Source organism: Camelina sativa, chromosome 19 (assembly GCF_000633955.1).
Source record: "Camelina sativa cultivar DH55 chromosome 19, Cs, whole genome shotgun sequence".
NCBI lineage: Eukaryota > Viridiplantae > Streptophyta > Magnoliopsida > Brassicales > Brassicaceae > Camelina > Camelina sativa.
In genome coordinates, this window is record NC_025703.1 from 13,668,091 (window position 1) to 13,685,307 (window position 17,217).

General features: G+C 34.1%; 1 protein-coding gene across 1 annotated transcript; it reads left to right on the forward strand.

Moving 5' to 3' along the window:
- On the forward strand, positions 15,920–17,210 carry LOC104766279 (adenylate isopentenyltransferase 7, mitochondrial-like). The gene has a single exon (XM_010490139.1). It carries the CDS (start codon positions 16,114–16,116, stop codon positions 17,107–17,109), a length of 996 nt encoding a protein of 331 aa, XP_010488441.1. The 5' UTR covers positions 15,920–16,113; the 3' UTR covers positions 17,110–17,210.

Consider the following 17,217-nt stretch of genomic DNA (forward strand, 5'->3'; position numbering starts at 1 on the left):
AACGACATGGCATGCTCGTCTTGGGCATATTGGCTTAGACAACATGAAGTCGATGATGAAGAATGGTCTAGTCATTGGTATGCCATGTATGACAATTGAGAAGGAAACATGTGCCTCGTGTCTGCTTGGTAAACAAACAAGGCAAAGTTTTCCTGCAGAAGCAACATATCGAGCATCACAAGTTCTTGAGCTTATCCATGGAGACCTCTGCGGTCCCATTACACCTGCAACTGCTGGAAAGAACAGGTATATTTTTGTGCTAATCGATGACTACTCACGGTATATGTGGTCGCTCCTCTTGAAAGAGAAAAGTGAAGCTTTTGAGAAATTCAAAAGGTTCAAAAGCTTAGTTGAACAAGGAACAAGAGCCACCATCAACACTTTGAGAACATATAGAGGGGGAGAATTTGTCTCTCAAGAATTCCTAAGTTTCTGTGACAATGCTGGCATTCAAAGACAACTCATTGCACCTTATTCACCTCAGCAAAATGGAGTGGTAGAACCGAGAAAACAGAGATCCAACCGGTGTTAAGGAGGTCTGGTAGACAAACTACAAGGCCAAGGTACTTGGAGGATTACTTAATGATAGCTGAAATCGAATGTGAGAGGATGTTACTTGCTATAAATGAGGAGCCATGGAACTATAATGAGGCCAAAGATATCAAAGAATGGAGAGATGCTTATATAGATGAGATTTCTTCTATCAACAAAAACAGGACATGGGATTTAGTTGATCTTCCTAGGGGTGTCAAACCAATTGGGCCAAAATGGGTTTTCAAGCTTAAACGAAACTCCGACGGAAGTATCAACAAATACAAGGCTAGGCTTGTGGCCAAAGGATACGTACAAAGGCACGAGATAGACTATGAGGAGGTGTTTGCTCCGGTGGCTCGCATTGAAACAGTTTGGCTCTTAATAGCGTTGGCTGCTTCGAACGGTTGGGAAGTGCATCATCTAGATGTAAAAACCGCTTTTCTACATGGAGAACTGAAGGAAGTCGTGCATGTTAGTCAGCCGGAGGTTTTTGAGGTTAAAGGCAGTGAAGAAAAGGTAGACAAACTTAACAAAGCGCTCTATGGGTTAAAACAAGCACCAAGGGCTTGGAATAACAAGTTGAATGCGATTCTAAAGGTGTTAGGCTTTGTTAAATGTTGTAAGGAGCCATCACTTTACCAAAAACGAGTCAAGGAGCATCTTCTTCTAGTCGCTATCTACGTTGATGACCTGCTTGTCACGGGGACGAGCTTGGAGTTAATTCTGTAGTTCAAAAGAGAAATGTCATTGAAATTCGAGATGACTGATCTCAGTTTATTAACCTTTTATCTTGGAATCGAAGTGATTCAGTTTGAAGGAGGCATTATGTTAACTCAAGCAAGATATGCAGCAAGGATCCTTGAGGAAGCTGGTTTGAGAGATTGTAACGCTGTTCACATACCTATGAACTCGAATTTGAAGCTGTCAAAAGCGCCGGAAGAGAAGTGCTACGATGAAAAGATTTATAGAATAAATATTGGGTGTCTTCGGTATCTGCTTCATACTAGACTTGATCTCTCCTACTGTGCTGGTGTGCTGAGCAGGTATATGCAAGAACCGAAGGAATCACATGGTGCTGCATTGAAACAGGTTCGTAGATACATACGCGGTACTATCTCACATGGTCTGGTCTTTAGACAAACAAGCATGGCATGACTTATAGGTTATAGTGACAGTAGTCACAACGTTGATGAAGATGATGGTAAGTCCACAACCGGCCACATTTTCTACCTTAACGATTGTTTGGTAACTTGGTGTACACAGAAACAAGAAACAGTAGCATTGTCCTCTTGCGAGGCAGAATTTATGGCCGCTACCGAAGCAGCAAAGCAGGCGATATGGCTTCAGGAGCTTCTTGGAGAAGTCACTGGTGACGCATATGAAACGATGACTTTGTTAATTGACAATAAGTCGACGATAACACTTACGAAGAACCTGGTGTTCCATGGGCGAAGTAAACACATACACACCAGGTACCATTTTATAAGAGAGTGTGTAGAGAATGAGCAGATAGAAGTGGAGCACATCCCAGGGAGTGAGCAGAAGGCTGATATCTTGACAAAAACACTTGGGAGAATCAAGTTCAAAGAGATGAGGGATCTTATTGGAGTTCAAGATGTCGCATTGGAAGATTTCAAGCTTAGGGGGGTGAATGTTGAGATAAGCTTGAAAGAAACTTGAAGAACAAGATAATCCTAATCCTACCGAGTTATGGTTTATAAAGAGATAAGGATAAGGAGGAAGTATTTTAGGAGTTATCTAAATACTTATTACCTAGTTTGATTAGGAATTGGGTAAGCTGTTCTCTATATAAGAAGATGTCAAGGTGTGACATAGCTTATAACATTTTGAGAGAGTTTGTTGGGAGCTTTAGTTTTGAGTCAGTTTTCCTAAAGCAATAAAAGAAAGAATTCTTTTATACATTCACTTGCTCTTAGGTGTTTAAATTCAATATCGAAGTCAATGACAACACACACACATTATAACATAAGGATCATATAAGTTTTTTTTTTGTTTTTTTCTCATACGAAAACCAAATAAAAAATGCTAGTTGGTTTTTGCTACTAATCATCCAATCCGAACTATACATTGAAGTTGAGTCCAAACCGGCTCAAACATAAGAAAGTCTATCAAAAGATTCGAAACTAGAAGAAATAAGATCGAACAAAATTTCACATATGTTGTAAAATATGTGTGTATCCATCACAACATGTGTCTTTCTTTATGCCATAACACTTGAAACACTTGTTCACCACTTGTTCTCAACCTCTCTTTGTCTCCTCTCTCTATAAATAAGAATTATGTACAAGAGAAGAAGATAGATGAGAAGTCATTTTATCTCTATAGTTTCTCTCTAGTTCTTTCTCTAGCTTCTCTCTAAATCCACACTTATTCTCTAGATCCTTTCTCTTTTGATTCTTGTTGCCTCCAAACTTATAATATAGTTCACAACATGTTATCAGTACGAACGACTCTCAATCTGTTACAAGGTTGAGCATAAGCGATTTGTGATCCATCATCAATTTGAGGTATGAATTAAGTTTGGTTAAAGTTGTTTGAATTTAATTACTTTACATGCATATTACTATATGTATTATGTATAGAGTAAAAGACTATATATATATTTCTTGATCATAATGGTAGGCTCTGCCTCCTTGATCATATGTTCAGATCTATATATTTCAATTTTAGATCTACATTCTTGATCTAATGGTAGGCTCTGCCTCTTTGATCATATGTTCAGATCTATATATTTTAAATTATATGGAAGGCTATGCCTCCTAAATAAATTGTTTTTAATTTATGAATATACTATATAGCTTATAATTTTTTTATATAGTTTATATTTACTGTTAAAACAAGATTTTACAAAAGTGTTTCATAAAATTTTATTTTTAACAAATTGTTTTATTATTTATATAGTAATCATGTCAAACTTGGCAAAGCATGAATTCGCCCCCCTTGATGTCTCTGGGAAAAATTATATGACATGGGCATTAGATACAAAATTTTATCTGAAAGGGAATGGGCTTCTCAAAACCCTCGATCCGTCAGAAACGGGGTTAGAAGAGGAAAAAGCAAGAGCCATGGTGTTCTTGCGTCACCATCTCCACGATGGTTTAAAAAATGAATACATCACGAGAGAAAATCCTGCAGATCTCTGGATCGCTCTCAAGGATAGGTTTGATCACCAAAACTATGTGATCTTACCAAAAGCCAAACATTGAATGGCTAAACCTGAGGTTTCAGGATTACAAAAGTGTAAGTGAGTACAATTCCGCTTTGTTCGGAATCACTTCAAGGATGGCTCTCTACAGAGAAGAAGTTTTCGATTATGATGTGATCGAGAAAACATTCCAAACTTTTCATCCTTCAAATGTACTCCTGCATCAACAATATCGAGAAAGAGGGTATACTCGATATTCTGAATTGATGCAAGTTCTGCATGTTGCTGAACAAAATAATGAGCTTGTGATGATAAATCATCAAACCCGTCCAACTGGATCAGCTCCACTTTCAGAAGTGAATGTTGCTACATCCAGCTATAATAATTGGCAAGAACGAGGACGTGGACGCGGACGCGGTCGAGGCCGTGGTCATGGTCGTGGAGGAGGTCGTGGACGAGGAAAGGGAAGAGGTTTCTCTCCTAATGACTTCAACGCAAGAAAAAATAACAAGCATCTTCAAATCAATAATGTTGGTCGCGTTATAAAGAAACAAGGTGAAAATACTTGTTACAGATGCGGCATGAAAGGACATTGGTATCAGACATGTCGTATTCCAAAACATTTGTCGATCTGTACCAATCATCCCAAAAGGCAAAAGAAAGGGATGTTGAGACCAACCTCATCTATGATAAAGCTGGACCTTCTTTCCATGGCCTAAACGATGAACCCCATCTTGATATAGCAGATTTTCTCGTTGATAATGAAAACGGAAAATCATGCGAATAAGGCCGATATGCCTTGTCATAATTTGATATGTACTTTATGTTTATAAAATGTTTTTTTTTGGATAATAGTTTTATTGTAATATATAATAAGTTTTTTTTGTAAAACTTTTTGTTATTTCATTAATGTTTATTATAAATATTTTATCTCAGAAAATGTCAAATTTTGAGATTGAAGATGGAGATATGTGTCTAGCAGACAGTGCTACAATGCACTCAATACTTAAAGAGAAAAAATATTTCTTCTCTCTCAAAATAAAAGACTCCGCTAGAAGCGTGAGCACTATATGTGGTAATGCAAAGATTATTATAGGCTTTGGAAAAGCCAATTTTTCAATGCCAATGGGAACAAAATTTGAAATTGATGAATTATATTGCCCTAAGTCTTATAGAAACTTGATTAGTTTCAGAGATATCCGAAGAAATGGATATCATATAGAAACTCTTACTAAGAATGGCATTGAATATCTTTGCATAACATCTAAGGAGAAACATATATTGGAAGAATTGCCAATGTTATCCTCTGGATTGTATTGCACAAAAATATATAATTTTGCATCTTATGTTACTGTGAACTCTAAGTTTACTAGTACATTTAAGATATGGCATGAAAGACTTGGACATCTTGGTTCAGTCATGATGCTAAAAATTGTGCAAAATTCCAATGGTCATCCATTGAAGAACCAAAAGATTTTTAGATCTTATGAGTTTTCATGTGATGCATGTTCTCTAGAAAAACTCATAATTCGGCCATCGCCATCCAAAATTGGGAATGAATCACCATTATTCTTAGAGAGAATACATGGTGACATATGTGGACCTATCCACTCTTCATGCGGGCCGTTTCGTTATTTTATGGTAATGATTGACGCATCTAGTAGATGGTCAAATATGTATTTATTGACAACACGAAACACGGCTTTCACAAAATTCATAGCCCACATAATTAGGTTGAAAGCTCAATTATCTGATTATGCCATAAAGAAAGTCAAACTTGATAACGCTGGTGAATTCACTTCACAAGCTTTCAATGACTATTGTATGTCAATAGGAATCGATGTTGAGCATCCGGTTCCTCATGTTCATACACAAAATGGCATGGCTGAATCTTTAATTAAACGGCTACAACTCATTGCTAGACCATTAATATTGAGAACAAAGCTCCCAATTTCTATATGGGGTCATGCTATATTGCATGCTGCGGCATTGGTCCAAATACGACCAAGCGCATATAATAACTATTCCCCTTTACAATTAGCATCTGGCCAAGAGCCAAACATATCCTATCTCCGTATTTTTGGATGTGTGGTTTATGTTCCTATAGCCCCACCGAAAAGAACAAAAATGGGGCCACAAAGGAGATTGGGCATATATGTCGGTTATGCATCACCGAGTATAATTCGATATCTTGAACCGCAAACTGGTGATATGTTTACGGCACGTTTTGCCGATTGTCATTTTAATGAAGATGAATTTCCGGTGTTAGGGGGAGGAATTAAACAAGTACCAAAAGATATTACATGGTATACACCATCTTTGATATATCTTGATCCCCCTACAAATCAACGTGAACTGGAAGTTCAGAAAATTGTACATTTACAAAGTTTGGCAAATCAATTACCAGATGCGTTCATAGATACAAAAAGGGTGACAAAGTCATATATCCCCGCTGCAAATGCACCATCAAGATTTGAAATTCCTAGAGAGGAACTTGATGGAAGCAAAGCTAATGAACCTAAGGTTCAATTGAAAAGGGGGAGGCCAATGGGCTCTAAAGATAAAAATCCCCGAAAGAAAAAGAAAATGGGAGATGAAAAGGTTCAAGAAGAACCAAATAAAGAGAAAAGTCCTCAGGATGATACAGAAAATATGAGGTTTCTATTAACTATGCCCAAAATGGAATGTTATGGTATAGAGATGAAATCGATGATGATAATGGAATATTCTCTTTTTCTGTTTCTAAAGAGATCGATCATGAAAAAAGACGATCTAGATCCAAGGTCCGTATCAGAATGCCAACATAGACCTGATTGGGAGAAATGGAAAAAGGCTATGCAACTTGAGTTGCTCTCCCTCAATAAAAGAAATGTCTTTGGACCTCTTGTCACTGCATCTAAAGATGTAAAACCTGTTGGTTGCAAGTGGGTATTTGTGCGAAAAAGAAATGAGAAAGATGAAATCACAAGATATAAAGCCCGACTTGTTGCACAAGGTTTTTCTCAAAGACCTGGAGTTGATTATGAAGAAACATATTCTCCAGTCATGGATGCAATTACATTCAGGTACTAATGAGCCTAACGGCTTCTAGGAATTTAGAAATGTACCTTATGGATGTAGTGACAGCATATTTATATGGATCATTAGATAATGATATATACATGAAAATCCGAGAAGGATTTAAGATTCATGAGGGATTAGACTCTAAGTCTAATGAAATTTGTGTGATCAAATTACAGCGATTACTTTACGGATTAAAACAATCTAGGCGCATGTGGTATAATCGCTTAAGCAAATACCTATTGAAGAAAGGATATGTTAATAATGAAATATGCCCATGCGTCTTCATAAAGAAATCTCCATCGGGATTTGTGATCATTGCTGTATATGTTGATGATCTAAATATAATTGGAACTCAAAAGGAGATTGATGATGCAAGAATTCATATGAAAGAAGAGTTTGAAATGAACAATCTTGGAAAGACAAAATTCTGTCTCGGGCTTCAAATAGAGCATTTCCAAGATGGAATATTTGTGCATCAATCAAATTATATGAAAAAGATTTTAAAGCGCTTTAATATGGACAAAACGACTTCTTTGAGTACTCCAATGGTCAATAGATCTCTGAATATCGATAGTGATCCATTCAGACCTTGTGAAAACAACGAGAAAATACTTGATCCCGAAGTACCTTATATGAGTGCTATCGGTGGACTCATGTATCTTGCAAATTGCACTAGACCAGACATTGCATTTGCTACAAATCTTCTTGCAAGATACAACTCATCCCCTACTCGCAGGCATTGGAATGGGATAAAACATATTATCCGTTATCTTCAAGGTACGATTGACTTGGGATTATTCTATCCTATAAACTCTTCGGTTGGTCTAGTTGGTTTTGCAGATGCAGGATATTTGTCAGATCCACATAAATCCCGATCCCAAACTGGATATGTTTTCACAATTGGAGGAACTGCAATCTCATGGAGCTCACAGAAACAGACTTTGGTCGCCACTTCCTCAAATCATGCAGAAATAGTTGCTCTTCATAAAGCATCGAGGGAATGTGTATGGCTCAGATCAATGACTAACCACATACAAGAATCGAGTGGAATAGTCACCAGTAAAGAGCCAACAACATTATTTAAAGACAATGCTGCTTGTGTCTCTCAAATCAAAGAAGGTTACATCAAGAGCGACAGAATAAAGCGTATACCTCCAAGATTTTTCTCCTACACTCAAGAACTCGAGTAAAAGAAGGAAGTTGATATCCAACATATCCGCTCATGTGACAATCCAGCAGATCTATTCACAAAGGCGCTTCCGACTAGCACATTCAGAAAGCATATTCATAATATTGGAATGCAGCATCTACGAGATCTTTGAAGTTTTTTCGAGGAGGAGTTTACACAACTGTACTCTTTTCCCCTTGTCATAGTTTTTATCCCAATAGGTTTTTCCATGATAAGGTTTTTAATAAAGCAGTGTGTAACTCATCACTAGTGATGGATGCTCAAGGGGGAGTGTTGTAAAATGTGTGTGTATCCATCACAACATGTGTCTCTCTTTATGCCATAACACTTGAAACACTTGTTCACCACTGGTTCTCAACCTCTCTTTGTCTCCTCCCTCTATAAATAAGAATTATGTATAAGAGAAGAAAATAGATGAAAAGTCATTTTATCTCTCTAGTTTCTCTCTAGTTCTTTCTCTAGATTTTCTCTAAATCCACATTTATTTTCTAAATATTTTCTCGTTTGATTCTTGTTGACTCCAAACTTATAATATAGTTCACAATTACATCTAGTTTTTAGCAAAATAAAAAAAAATTCACATCTAGTAATTAATCAATATAATTATTAGCTTTTGACTCGTTAGTGATATCAAATCATCAATTCATCATCACCATTCCCACACATGTTTCAGCAACATAACAAATTGTAACTTTTGACTCGTTAGTGATATCAAATCCGCACGCTCAGAGCATCATCAATAAGCAACGGCTTCTTATGCAATCATTACTAGTCTATTATCATGTGAACACCATCAGATTGCTTTTTTTCTTTTGGGAAATTTAAGCCATCTTTATAGTAGGGTATAAATATATAATATTTTCTGGTATAATGGATCTTCCATCGTTCCGATTATCACTAACATCGGCTGACAATATGAGTTTAGCAATACTATACTTCCACAACAAGAATTTTTTTTGGGTTTTCATGTTAAGGTAATCCTTTCGTCGACAGATGCTTCTATTACACTCTTAGTCTCCGAATAGTAAAAATCAAATGTGTTACAAAGCATGAGAGTTCATCAAACATCAGACGAGCATATTATGTTTTTTTTTTCTTTCACAATAAAAAATAAACATAATGCTTCAGAATAAATTATACTATAAATTAGTAGTTTAACTAATTAGAAGAGGGTGATACCAGGATCATACATCAGTGTAAAACTACAATGCTTTAAGCCTTATAGTATAATTCAATTCTCCAAAGCTAAAATAAATAAGAAATTTTTATATAAATTTTTACAATATAATTTTCACATTATATACAAAATTAAATAAACAGAAACAAGAAACTTTAATATAAGAAAATGAACAAATAGTTGATGGAATATTTTGTATATATAATAATAGATCATGCTTTACAAGTTATAAATATTTGGTCAAGTTGTTTTGTATAGATAATGTTTTAAAAGAAGGAACTGTTATGTTCCTAATGATTCTTCCATTAGAAATGTAAAGACGAAAACTTTGCAAACATAAATAAATTCATATGATGAGTTATATAACGCATAGATTGTGTGGTTACACGTATGATGCGATCATTTGTGCTTTTATCCATCCTTTATTTTCCAACTTTAGTTTATTTAATTACGTTATATTCCTAGTATAATTAAAATTATAGTACCTCAACCTATAATTGTTACATTTTTTATCGATTCTTTTAGGTAAATTGGTAGGGATAGAACTAATAAGGGTGGTTAGAGAAATAAAATACACAAAAGTTGTAGATTTTAATTTAAAAATAAATGTTTCTTATTTTAAGAATTGCATTTCAAATCCAACCCTCATGAAACTACTAAAACAAGAAAATTAAAGACACATGATTTATTGTAGTTCATCGCAAGGGAAAACTATGTCTATTTTCTGTTATTATAGACTTTTACTATATGCAGAATTCAGCAGTTACAATTTAAAACTCACTTTTTATTTATTTTGCTCATTTTTTACGCTTTTCAAATAAAAATACATCAATATCAATAATAATAAAAACTCCTAGTACAAGAAAATAAGTTCGTAAAATATTTTATGGAAATTCTCAACATCTTCGATATAAATTTATGTTTTAAAAATTTGTATCCTAACCCCTTAGGAAGGGAGATGGTAATACAAATTCACTTTTAAATAAATATTAATATAACTAATTGAGATAGATATTTTAAGAGGTTTTGAGCATTTTTGTACGAAAATGCTTGACAGTTATATTATATATATATATATATATATATATATATATATTAGTTAGTAATAAATATTATTGTAACAATGCCATAAGATAATATAATAAAGAAGAAATTTTGTTGTATTTTTGTTGTTGTGTTAATATAGTAAATAAAAATTCTTTTAAAACAAGTATTCGCAACCTCTTGCTACCACAGACATTAATATCAGCTAAGAAAACTTTCAAAGTCTAGTCAAGCTAAGAAAAAGTTCAAAATGATTTTCGCAACCATAACGTTTATGGGAAACTAATGAAGTCCTTATTTCAAGCTATCTTATTATAATTTGAATTTAAACCACTGTAATTTATTTATTATGTACTAATAAATTTAAAGAAGCGGCTAATCGAACGAGAGTCTAATATATTAATCTTGATATGAAAGACAACATATGAGATTAAGATAATCTTATTTAAATTAAGCAAGCAACCTTAAGTAACTAGAACCACTCCTTTGACGGTTCATAAGCTAATGATGATTATGCTCCATTATGAGTTTTAATATGATATTTGTTTATTATAATTTAAAATGGTACTTAAAATTAATAAAGAAATGTGTGAAGAGGCACATTATGTTGAGGTGCAATATCTTAATCAAGTCTAACTAAATCTCATAGGCCATGACTACTCCTATACGAGTTGACTTAGACCACGAATTTTATATATTTATAAAGAATGTAATCTAGTAGACGAATAAATAATTAGACAGGTTAAAAACAAAGTGAACTTTGCTGATGATGAATGTCTTTCAAAAAAAATTATAATTAATTTTAGTTTTTATTAATAATGGGTTTCTTTAAAGTGTACAAAAAATATCAATTAAAAAATACTAAATGTGAGATGTCTATAGTAAAAAACTCAAATAGCAAAGTTTGGAATACTAAAATTATTCTTAAAACTATACTTATGCAAAACTATAAGCTCACATTACTGTTAAACGTTTTGCTAAGTTGCTAACTGATTATCAAAACAGTGGATAGAGTAAAGGGGAGGATAAGTTAAATGAATATGACCGCTTTGAATTATGTCATTTTAAAATAATCATATTAATAAATTTAAATATTGAAATAATAATTTTCTTAACAAAATCTAATTACAGCTTAAGATATGTTATGGTACCTCAAATGTAAAGTATTGTTTATTTTTGTATTTTTTGAAAATATCACAAATAGAATTATGATATGATTATGGTTTATATATATATATATATTAATTTGATTGGTAACTCGAATTAATGTGGTATAAATTTTACCATTTTTCTGTATTGGTAATAATATGGAATTTAAAGCTTTAATATTTATCAATCGGGATATGCACTGCTTTGTTAGCGGAATTGTGGGATGTATACTATGGATTCTGTATGCTTGGGAATGTAATATGTGGTGTGTGGAGTTAGAGGTGGACTCGGAGATGGTTGTTTGTTTTCTTACCATAGGAATAAGTGATTCTCATCCAATGTCCTTCCTAATACACTTGTGCTATGACTTTATTTCAAGGGCCTGGTTAATCCGTATTACGTATATTTATAGGAAAGTTAACCGTTTGGCTGATGGGTTAGCCAACTATGGTTTTTCTTTATCGTTGGGTTTTCAATATTTAGATGTTTGTCCAGATGTTCTTAACGCTGAATTGCTGGCGGATAGGGCTGGATCTGCGTATTCACATCGTTTCGAGTGTATTTTTTTTTTTTTTACTTTAATAAATCATAGGAGACATTGTCTCCTCTCATCTACCAAAAAAATATATTAAATTATTAAAAATTAGCGTTATAAAATGGATTAACATGGTCAAAAGCAATATTTTCAGTACTTTCATATTGCTAGTTCTTATGTTTTTCTAATTAATTTGATATCATTTGCCGCTTGTTTTTCCACTAGAAAAGAAAAAATCTTACCACTTTGTATGATCAATAGGAGTATAGGACCTACTGTTTGAACAAAATTAAAATTACGCAACTGCATAAATATAATTAAGCATCAGAAGATTCAGAACCCACTAAATTGGGAAATTAAATTCTAGTTTACCACTGATTTCCAAAAATATCAACTCCACTCAAATTATAGGCAACGTTGTTTCAATCTGCGGATATAACTAATTAACAAAGTAATAATAAATTAACAAAAAGAATATATGAGTAATAAAATATTTATTGAGAGCCTAGGGAATCCTTATTACAAAACCACAAATTCTCCATTTGATTTGACTAACCATAGCTAACTTTTTTTTTGTATTTGATGTTATTTATTTATTGGAATATCTTTATATATACTCCAAACCTAGCAAAAATATAAGAAACTTTTATTTTGGAGGCTATTTTCTCGTATTACACTCTCATTTATATTTTGATCACTACAAGAAATGATTACCAAACGAATTAAATATTGGTTCATGTTTACTGCTGTTATTGCTTTTGGTTAGATAGAAAGTAGAAACAACAAACACTACTCATGTTTTTTTTTTAAACCAAAAATTCTGTTGAAGCTTTAAAACTCTTTGACTTTGATTATCTACATACAGACCACTGGTGTGACAATAATATATAAATATAATGTAAGATGTGTTCATTAAAATTTGTGGGTCTATAAATATTGTTAAACGTTAATTAATTTTTTTTTTTGGTGGTATCCCACAGTTGCTTGGAAACAGCTTTGTCTCCGAAATGACGTAAAGCCTCCTAATTTATGACGGCAGATAAATTATGGGCTGCCTGTATTAGACCCATCTAGTATAGGGTTTCAACTCGTGTACCTTTGTACTTTTATGCTCTACTTATTTTCCCTAGACAACATTTGTTCTTCTCAATTGCATCTAAATTAATTGAGTTCTATGCAATTAACCAAAATAAATTATGCTCATAAAAATCAATTTTTGGCGTTTTAAAATCCATAATTTGCGATTACTGTACCACGATTGCCTTAACCTGACTCAAAATATCAGACTCAACAAAATTTTTTTCTTCCCGTTATCCTATCTAATAAAACCAAATCGAATTGGGGAAAAACAAAAATTAGGTTTTCTTCTTTTTTCTTCTTCCTCGAGACCAAGAAAATCGAATTTCTCCTCTTTTCTTCTTCTGTTTCCTCGAGACAAAGAAAATCGAGTTCTTCTTTATCTTCGTTTCAATATTTCTCTTTAACTGGAAGTATGAGCCAGTTTTTTTATTCTAATTCATCTCAGCTGACTTCGGGAACTACTCACAGAGGAGTTCCGACTAGGTGCTGGTGTGGTAACGAAATAACAATGTTCACTTCGAAAACAGATGAGAATCTGTATCAGAGATTCTACAGATGCGTGCAGGGCGTGAAGGTAATGTTATTTATGTGTTGGTTTTTTTAATTTATCAAATATTTTGCCAATGGGTTGATGATTGATTTTCCGATCCGGACATGATGTTAGGATAAAAAGGAAAAACACATGTTCCGTTGGGTTGATGATGCTATTGTAGAGGAGATAAGAATGATTGAAAGCAAACATAAGCAGCTTTTAGAAGATGCCAATGTTCTGAGAAATATGGTGGTGGACAATGTAGAGGTCCAAAATACGTTGGTCTACACTTTCAGATTCTTCTTCACTTTCAGATTCTTCTTCGCTTTTAGATTCTTCAACAACCTCTTTTTTCTTCTTAGCTTTCTTCTTCTCCTTCTTTGGCTTTGGCTTTGGCTTCGGCTTCGGCTTTGGCTTCGTCTTCTTCCTTCTAACATTTTCTTCGGCTTCACTTTCGGATTCAATATTGTTCATCATCGATTTCTCTACTTTGGTACCCTCATTGTACTCGACCTCATCATCACTACATTAGTAAAAATATATGAACCTAATTGTCAGACAACTCTATTCAAACTCTATTCAAACTCTCAAAACCAACAAACTGAAACAATTCGGGACAAATTAAAACAAATCCAACATCAATAACCATCAAGTAAGAGATATATCAAAACTTACGACATCTTTGTGCCCTCTCGTTTAATTCGGACCCGACGATGATGCTTTTGACTCTCAGTTCGTGACACCCAAAGCAAACGACGAAGCAGAAGCAATTGGAGAAGAAGAAATTAAATCGAGAAAACAGAAGAAGAGAAGAGGAGAAACTCGATTTTCTTGGTCTCGAGGAAGAAGAAGAAGAGAAAAGAGAAGAAAACCTAATTTTTGTTTTTCCCCAATCCGATTTGGTTTTATTAGATAGGATAACATCAAAAAAAAATTTGTCGGATCTGATATTTTGAGTCGGGTTAAAGCAATCGTGGTACAGTGATCGCGAATTATCGATTTTAAAACACAAAAAATTATTTTTTATGAACTTAATTTATTTTGTTTAATTGCATAGAACTCAATTAATTTAGGTGCAATTGAGAAGAACAAATGTAATAGGTAGAGCATAAAAATACAGGGGTACAAGAGTTGAAACCCTATATTACACGGCCTAATACAGGCAGCCCATAAATTATGCATACAACACCGTCTAATTTTTTCGGTACTTTTTAAAATATATTAATTAATTCAAACCAAAATTTAAAGAGTGGTTTATACAAATAAAATTTACTATAGACTGAGGCAAAATTGTCTTCCAACCATATTCACCAGCCCATTTCACAAATCTTTGGGATTTTCTAGTTACCGGCTGGAAACGGATCCATCTTTATTCGATAAATTTTCAGTTACTAAAATCAGATGAATTTTGGGTTCTTTAGCTTTTCTATTATTTTTATTATTATGATAAGCTACATACAATTTGCAACTTTATTTTTTATGTTACCTAGATTTGCAAAACTTTGCTGCTTTATTTATGTCCCACTGAAATATACTGAGTTACTGACAGGAGAAGAGTTCAAAACTTGTGTTATGAAATTTATATTTTTCATATGTGTGTATACATGCACCAATGTACGAGTGTTTGTGTGTGTATCTAACTACTTCATATGCATTGGATCGGAGTAGAGCACTGTCCTTTATTCGAAGAGGGTAATAGATACACACGTGTTCAAGATTCGACCAGGAGAATGACTCCCAAAAAAGTACAATATAGTATGTATTTTATATTTCATTAAAGTGTAGTTCTTTTATCAATTGAATGACTGATTGTAATCAGATCAAATTACAAAAGATAGCTTAAAATTGATTAGTAAATTTAAGAATAAAAATAAAACAAGATAGATGTGACCTTTTGTTGTTGTTGTGCAGTAAAGTTTAAGAAACCCTGGTTAGTGAGTTGTATGACCCTCTCTTATATAGCTCATCCAAGTTCATATATATATATATATATATGGTTTCACAGATCTTAAGCAATTTTACAAATTTTTATTAAAATAGTGTCTTTAATTTTAAACAAATATACTTGGAGATTACATATTTACCTATAAGGCTATAATTAAGATTTGAACTTCATGTTGAACCAATAGTAATATAATAAATTATCACAAAAAATATACTGAAGATAACTAAAAAATATAAAGAGTATAGTTAAACTATATGTAACTATTGATTTAAATAACCCATAAGATCAAACTAGAAGGATTATTTTTGTTGTGAAAGGATTTTGTTTTTCTTTCTGGTAATTTTGTTAAATTTTCGTTGTGAAATTACGAAGGGTTTAACTAATAACTCTTAGTAAAGTTTACTATAGATGGGACCTCTAAAATCTATTTTAATAAGGTTGTAGACCAAAGTCAGAGGAAACACGGCTATGCCCATGGTGTGTATATATATATCCTCTCCTCATACCTCAATACTTAAATACTTGTATAGCATTTGCTACCATTCACCATTATCTCTCACTCTCATTCTCGCAATTCTGATCTTTCCTAAGAAGTTTCAAGTTTTTTGACGGCTCACGACTCGTTGAGGTGGTCTACCAAAAAGGACTAAACAACAAAACATATCTTTTTCCCACACAAAAAAAAAGTCAATCATCATCATGAAGTTCTCAATCTCAGCACTGAAGCAGGTACAACCAATCTTGAGCTTCAAAAACAAGGTATCTATGGTCAATGTCAACTCTTTTCTCCATCCCAAAGAGAAAGTCGTCTTTGTGATGGGAGCTACCGGATCGGGTAAGACTCGTCTCGCCATCGACCTAGCAACTCGTTTCCAAACAGAGATCATAAACTCCGACAAGATTCAACTTTACAAGGGTCTCGACGTGCTCACAAACAAAGTGACCCCTCAAGAATCCCGAGGCGTGCCTCACCACTTGCTCGGAGTATTAGACTCGGAATTCGGAAACCTAACGGCCATCCAGTACAGCCGCCTTGCGTCACAAGCAATCTCAACACTCTCAGCGAACCATAAGCTTCCCATAGTAGCCGGTGGATCAAACTCTTACATTGAAGCACTTGCAAACCATACCTCAGGGTTCTTGTTAAATAACTACGAATGCTGTTTCATTTGGGTTGACGTTTCCTTACCCGTACTCAACTCCTTCGTCTCAAAACGCGTTGACCGCATGATGGAAACAGGATTACTCGAAGAAGTGAGAGAAGTATTCAATCCCAAAGCGGATTATTCCGTGGGGATACGAAGAGCTATCGGAGTCCCCGAGCTTCACGAATACTTACGTTACGAATCTCTAGTTGACCGTGCCACACAAAGAATGATGCTTGACGTCGCGGTTAAAAATATCAAAAAGAACACAGAGTTATTAGCTTGTCGACAGTTTAAAAAGATTCAACGTCTGAACAAGAAGTGGAAGTTGTCTATGCACCGCGTGGACGCTACTGAGGTGTTCTTGAAACATAACGTAGAAGAACAAGACGAGGCTTGGGATAGTCTCGTAGCTAGACCGAGCGAGAGGATCGTCGATAAGTTTTATAATAATAATAACAACCAACTTAAAAGTGATGATGTTGAGCACTGTTTGGCGGCGTCGTCTTACGGCGGAGGAAGTGGAAGTAGAGCCCACAATATGATATGAAAAGTTTTGTTATTGATCATTTGAAGCTTTTTGGAGTGTGAGAATTAAAGATTTCTTATGTGTGGTGGTGATTCCACGGAGGTTTTCGCAACGTACGCATGTGTGAGA

Excerpts from the sequence above, each read along its gene's own strand:
- LOC104766279 (XM_010490139.1), top strand. The coding sequence starts at position 16,114 with ATGAAGTTCTCAATCTCAGCACTGAAGCAGGTACAACCAATCTTGAGC.